The sequence below is a fragment of the Acanthisitta chloris genome, unplaced genomic scaffold (assembly GCF_000695815.1).
Source record: "Acanthisitta chloris isolate BGI_N310 unplaced genomic scaffold, ASM69581v1 scaffold12540, whole genome shotgun sequence".
Lineage (NCBI taxonomy): Eukaryota > Metazoa > Chordata > Aves > Passeriformes > Acanthisittidae > Acanthisitta > Acanthisitta chloris.
In genome coordinates, this window is record NW_008653428.1 from 117,847 (window position 1) to 124,680 (window position 6,834).

General features: G+C 40.5%; 1 protein-coding gene across 1 annotated transcript in view; it reads right to left on the reverse strand.

The window, feature by feature from the left end:
- The window catches only part of SLC37A1 (solute carrier family 37 (glucose-6-phosphate transporter), member 1), a 32,978-nt gene extending 26,728 nt beyond the window's left edge, over positions 1-6,250 (reverse strand). The window contains exons 1-4 of the mRNA XM_009081088.1: positions 6,195-6,250; positions 4,404-4,485; positions 2,770-2,896; positions 381-459 (exon numbers count right to left, since the gene is read on the reverse strand). Coding sequence (XP_009079336.1) covers positions 381-459; positions 2,770-2,896; positions 4,404-4,485; positions 6,195-6,250 — 344 coding nt within the window. The remainder of the gene's footprint in view (positions 1-380; positions 460-2,769; positions 2,897-4,403; positions 4,486-6,194) is intronic.
- Positions 6,251-6,834: the final 584 nt, after the last annotated feature.

A 6,834-nucleotide genomic window follows, 5' to 3' on the forward strand; every position in this document is an offset into this window, starting at 1 on the left:
TGAGTGCAGGTGCTTTCTATGTATCACTGGGACTCAGGATGATGTGGGTTTTTTTCCTCAGCCACCAATTTCTCACTCTCTTCACAAGAAACAGTAGGAAATAAAAATCCCTGAGAAGCAGTACAGCCTCATTAAGCAATAGGAAGTGACAAAGCAGGTTTCCAAGAGAGTGAGGTTTACCTTATATACATTCCAACTGCATAGGCACACAGCTTTCTATGTATCACTGGGACTCAGGATGATGTGGGTTTTTTTCCTCAGCCACCAATTTCTCACTCTCTTCACAAGAAACAGTAGGAAATAAAAATCCCTGAGAAGCAGTACAGCCTCATTAAGCAATAGGAAGTGACAAAGCAGGTTTCCAAGAGAGTGAGGTTTACCTTATATACATTCCAACTGCATAGGCACACAGAAATGAGTAATCCAGAGCTCCCAGTAACTGTTTGTAGTTGTCCTTATCTGAGAATGATTTTCAAAACAAATTATCAGTTCAAATTTACTAATTACTTCCCAACCACTCTTACATATAGCAAGAAAAATGTTAGTGAACATGCACTGACATTTAATTGTCAATAGGCACTTTCAGACTTCAGCACACATACTGCAAAATGTTTTATTTAACAAAAAAAATAAATAAATACTCCTTTGCCTGTAACATACAGTGAAAATATAGGTAGGTCCATTCTTAACTCTACCTTGTTCAAAACAGCATTTTGCAAGAGAAGAAACATAGAATCATAGAATTTAAGGTTGGAATGGACCTTACAGATCATTCAGTCCCAAGCCCTGCCCTGGGCAGGGACACCTCCTCACTAGATCAGGTTGCTCAAGGCTCATCCAGCCTGGCCTGGAACACCACCAGGGTTGGGGCAGCCACAGCCTGTGCCAGTGTCTCACCACCCTCACAGGGAAAAACTTTTTTCTAATATCCAAACTAAACCTCCCCTCCTTCAGTTTGAACTCATTACCCCTTGTCCTATCACTGTAGCTTCTAACACAGAGTCCCTCTCCATCTCCCTTGTAGGCCCTTCAGATATTGTAAAGTTGCTATGAGGTCTCCACAGAAACTATTAACATCAGCTATTAACAAGTGCCCTTTTCTTAGAGATCCTTAGACAAAACAAAATCCAGACTTTTATGGACTTGGTTAAAAGTGAAAAGATGAGCTGCAAATGTGTGAGGTCCTAACAGTCAAAGTGGTTAAAAAAATCCACTATCACAGAGGCTTTTAAGGAATCAGCTTAATATAGATATTTTGTTAATGGTTAAAACCTTTTGCATTTCCTTCTCCAGCCACTCACAAGGCACAGAGATAGAAGTCTTGCTTAACTAAATGGGACTTGGAGCCAGGATGGAGGGAGCAGAAGGGTCTCCACCCAGATGGAAACACCAAGGGCACTCTCAAGAGACCTGAGCTCATACCAAGACAGTTTGTGTATTTATTTGCAAGGAGCCACAATTGACACAGACTTTGAGCATGAAGTCACATTTATTAGAGCATTCCTTCTCCTAACATTGCTCCCAGCTTGCCAGCTGGGTAGCCTGAAAGAACAAGTCTAGAGTGCCATCCCAAAGGGCAGCTTGGCAATAAACAATCTGTGAGTTCATGGAAAAAGGAGGACACTTGGGCTCAGAATTCCCCATTCCAAAAGCTAACCAGTGTTTTAGACAAGCAAACTCAGTCTCCTCTCAGTCCAGAGACAAGTTTAACTACATCCCAATGCATTTGGGAACCTGGGGGACAAGAGAATTTCAGCAGACCTTGCAGCAGGCAGTTAATACACTGGATTTTGTCCTCAGAAAACCCAGAGCTCAGATCTTTAATTATCTTTGAACAGAGTAGGACTTTTTTTTAATTGCTAATTAAAGACTAATTAGAATGGATGGCGACATAGACTGGGGTGGACTGACACATCAACAGAATGGACTATTCTACTTCACTGATGTTCTTGGTAGCAATAGAAGTGTCAAGGAATGATTCAAAGTCTCCATTAAATTCAAGTACAATTAAATTCGAACTTAACTGTGGAGGGGGTTTTCTTTTCTAGTGAAAGGCCAGGTTCATAAACTACCAAACTGTCAAGTGTATTCTGCAATAAAGTCTCCCCTTTTTCTTCATTAAAATGGAGAGAAAAATAGTCTTTCTGGCAGATAAGGCCTCTGAGAAGTTCCAATTTAGATAAACACCAAGTAATTTAATTTAAAGGATTGCTGAATTGAACCAGCAGAAAATAATAATGATTTATTCTGAAAGGCCAGGTTCATAAACTACCAAACTGTCAAGTGTATTCTGCAATAAAGTCTCCCCTTTTTCTTCATTAAAATGGAGAGAAAAATAGTCTTTCTGGCAGATAAGGCCTCTGAGAAGTTCCAATTTAGATAAACACCAAGTAATTTAATTTAAAGGATTGCTGAATTGAACCAGCAGAAAATAATAATGATTTATTCTTCATCCTTTTACCCTTAATAGACATGCTAAAGACAAATTCCATTTTCTGACTGAAAACTGATCTACTGAAACCATCTAACAGCTGTAACAGGTAAAATAATGCCACTTGATTAAGTGACTTTAAATAGGAAAGACATCATAAGGTAAGTCACATCTTAACTTTCTGTGGAGAAATCAATGAGAACATGGAAACAAAACACCCCTTCAACGCACAACTCCTGAATCCCTCCATACATGAAGAGACAGCAAGAAGCAAATAATCTAATTATGAATATCAGCTCATTACTGTGAAAAATACAAGACCAAAAAACAACCCTTACCAAATGGCTCCCAGCCACACTGAGAAGCATTAGGTGGCTTTTTGACAGGCTGAATCTGGGCAGCATATTCTTTGTAGGAGTTGAGCTCAACTTCATGTGAAGCAGCACATTGTTTGTGCAGCTCTCCCTGAAACAGAAAGGACATTTGTAAATGGAAAAGTCACTTGTGAATTGAGGACTGTTAATTCCCCCACAGCAACAAGTTTAACAATTCTAGACTAATATGAACCTGTGTCAAACCCACTGAAATCAGTAAAATTGTTAGCCATAATTAATTGCTTGGTATTTTGCTGGGTGAAGCCAACAAGACATGAAAGAGTAATTACATGGTTAGCAAAACCATGCCACAGTTAGCTGGTGTTTCTGATAGTGAAGAACTTGGAAATTCTGCAGCAACATCATGGACTTTGCCCATAATTACTCATCAGTTCTATACAATGCAGCACTGGGGGATTTGATTTGTGTTTGGCAATTTAGACAGGCCAAAGATTAACAAACAGAATCACAGAATAGATCATGCTGGAAGGGACCACAGCGGGTCATCTGGCCCCACCTCCCTGGGTGGGAGCAGGGCCATCCTAGAGCACATGGCTCAGGATTGCATCCAGATGGTTCTGGGATATCTCCAGTGAGGGAGAATCCACAACCTCCCTGGGCAATCTGTTCCAGTGCTCAGTGACTGCACAGGAAAGAAGTTCATCCTCATATTCAGACATTTGCATCTCCTAGAAAAGCCGCAGCCCAGGTGCATCTTCACTGGGTTAGGAACTGGCTGATGGCTGGGCCCAGAGAGTGGTGGGGAATGGTACCACATCCAGTTGGCCTCCAGGCACTACTCGTGTCCCCCAGGGGTCAGGATTGGACCCAGTTCTGTTCAATGTCTTTACTGAAGACCTGGATGAGGGCATTGAGCCTACCCTTAGTAAACTCACAGATGACACCAAGTTGGGTAGCAGTGCTGAAGGGCTGGAAGGCTCTGCAGAGGGATCTGGACAGGCTGGATCAATGGGATTCATGGACTGAGACCAAGAGTGTGAGGGTCAACAAGGGAAGGGCCAGGTCCTGCACTTTGGCCACCACAAACCTCAAAGTACAGAATATGTTGTTGCCAGCTTCACTGGGAACAGAGTCCCAAGTGCACAGACAACCATAACTATGATTACATAGTCTAGCAGATGTCTCTGCCCATGGCAAGGGGGGTAGGACTTTAAGGTCCATCCCAACCCCTTAACATTCTATGATGCTCAACAGTACTTGGAACACTCTTGTAAATGCCAGTGGAATGTTATCATGTTGAACTCATCAGTTGTGAGCAATTCTTCTCAAATACATGAATGCAAACCTCTCAAATACCTATGATTAGATTCATTCACACAAATTAAGTGTAGGCATCGCTGTTTCAAGTCTTAAGCTCGAAGACCAGACTTCTTTTTTGCAATATCCTAGGTGTGGTCTCACTAAAGTTTATCAAGTAAATGTCACTGTGTACTAATTTTATCAGCTCTTCATCCTTTAAACTGCTCCAAGTTAAAGTTTAACACTGCCTTTCACAACAGGAAGTACTGAGAAAGATGACTACTTCCGTGTTTGACGGGAGCAGAAGGATGTTTAAACAAGGACACAACCTTGCTTACCTTAACTATGCTAATAGGTTTCCTTGATAAATGGAAGCTGGCATACAGCAAGAAAGTGAGAGAGAAAATGAAGGCTCTATACCTACAACAGAAAAAAAAAGAATTTGAAAATCAATTTATTTAGATTCCCTTATAAGCACTAAGTTACATAAATACATCACACAAGTCATTGATAATCTTGGGACACTGGAAGACAACTTTTTTCATGTTCTCCAGCAGCCTGAAGAACCAGCCAAACAGTTGTGCTGCTTCACACTATCTGCTCTGCTGTGGCTTTGGGAGGGAGCTTGGCAGCACATGGGTACAGGCAGGACAATGTGGCAGTGTCCTGGAGTCCACAGAGCTGATCTGCCTTGTTTGCTACCTTCCTTTGGGAACTCTAAAGTGGCAGTTCAACATTAAACACACTGATCATCAGATTTCACACCTCACTGTCTTGTTGGGGTTTCTGGTGTGATTAGGACATAAGTGATAGCTCTCTGTCAGTTTGGATATTGTGGGTTATTACTTCCCTCTTTCCTTATTGCTTTTAGGGTTTTGCTTTACTTTTGCCTTCCTCTGTAACAACAGAGATCAGCTATTTTTAGAGATGGACAGCAGGACTGACACTGAATGTACTGGAGCACACAAACACAATTAAAGCAGCTTTGGGTTTGAGAAGGAACTTTCCTTTGTGCCTCACTGGCATCCTTGGGTCTTTCTTTGCAGTTCAGCTGAAGGAAAAGGACATCTCAAACTCCCTGTCACTGCAAGCATTAAACATCGATAATTTGATCTATTCTGTTCTCTACCTGCAGTTTCAGTAGTTTAAGGAATTTTGTGGATTTGTACTTATAACAATACACAAAGCCTATTTTGCTCCTTCTAGCCTTGATGTTAAAATTAGTATCTGTAAATAGAAGCACATACAAAGATCTGATATCACACAGCCTACTACAGTCCCAGATTTTCAATTAACCTTTTTCAATCATTTTTTGCCCTATGAACTTCTACATAACCAGGGCCTTGTGTTATAGTTCAGGCCTATTCACAGATCCATTAGAAAAAAAAAGTTATCCCAAGAGCTGAGTTATTCACCCTCATAACTGAAAACATCCTCACAAGGGATAAGACTGAAATGACTTTGTTCCTGCTGCTCTACTAGAGAAAGCACATGATAAAATTGCTCAAATGGAAAGTGCTTTCATTTGTTAGTTTTTGCTGTTATTCACACACAATTGACTCAGTATTCCGTCTCAGAAAGCACATGAACTGATGCCATAAAACTTCCAGGATTAGTTTTCTTAAAGCAAAGAGGATTTGATCTTGTGTGGGGTTTTTTGGGGAGTTTTGTTGTGGAGCTTTTTTGGTTATTGTTCTTTATTTAACATATGACAGTAGCAAGAACTAAAACTGCAACTGCACAAGTCTATATCACACATCAAATTATTGGGGAGAAAATATACTTCAGGTTAAGAAATGAAAGCTAAGCTTGAGCACTCCTCCCACCTAAGAGCTTGAAAATAAAAATCTGAAATTTATCCTTTTAAATACCTAGCAAAGAAAAGGACAAGAGGCTTTTATTCTCTAGCACACTTGACTAGCAAGGGTTTGTCTGGGTTTCCCAACAAAGTATCTCACTTTTTAAATGTCAGCAATATATATTCATGTGTTATACAACTGACTATATTTTCTTCCTGTATATATTGAGCAATGAAAAAGCAAAAATAGAGCAGGGCAACAGCATGATCTTCCCCAGATCCAAACTCACACTGTCCCCAACAAAGATCACCACCACACTTCAAGACTTACCACTGATCTTGTGAAAATGAAGTGATGAAACGAATCCCAGGAGGAAGCTGAGCCATCTACACTACAGCTGGCACCAAATTTGAGGTGACACAATTATGTACTTGTGACAGTGTTATCTGCTCTTCTGAGTGTGTAGCAAATATCCCCCTGAAGCTGTGGGATGGCAGGCTGGAAAGGAAGGTGGAAGATGTGCTGCTGAGTTGATCTCCCTCTAGGGTTTTTTTTTTCCTTATACCTTCAGTCACAACGTGGCAAATTCTTCACTCTGCCTTTGTTAACTGCTGATCTTCAAATAAGAGACGCTGATAAGTAAATAGTCTGATTGAGCTATTGCAGTATCTTCTAATCATAACATTTAAATCAGCAATTATCTATTTCAGAGGCAAGTAATTACCATAACTAACCTTCTAGGCATCAAAAATGTAATGGAGAATTGCAAGCTGATATAAATTGCAGCCTTTTCTGAATTTTATCATGTATAATCTATTTTGAGAACTCAGTACAGTACAAAGCAGTGGAGACACAAGGGAAAGATGTACTTTGAACAGGATCCAAAGCTAGCTGACATCAAAACACTCTGCTTTTTGTCCCAGAAAGACTACTAATAGGCAATTCCCCAGCTCACAAAGACCTGTTTTAG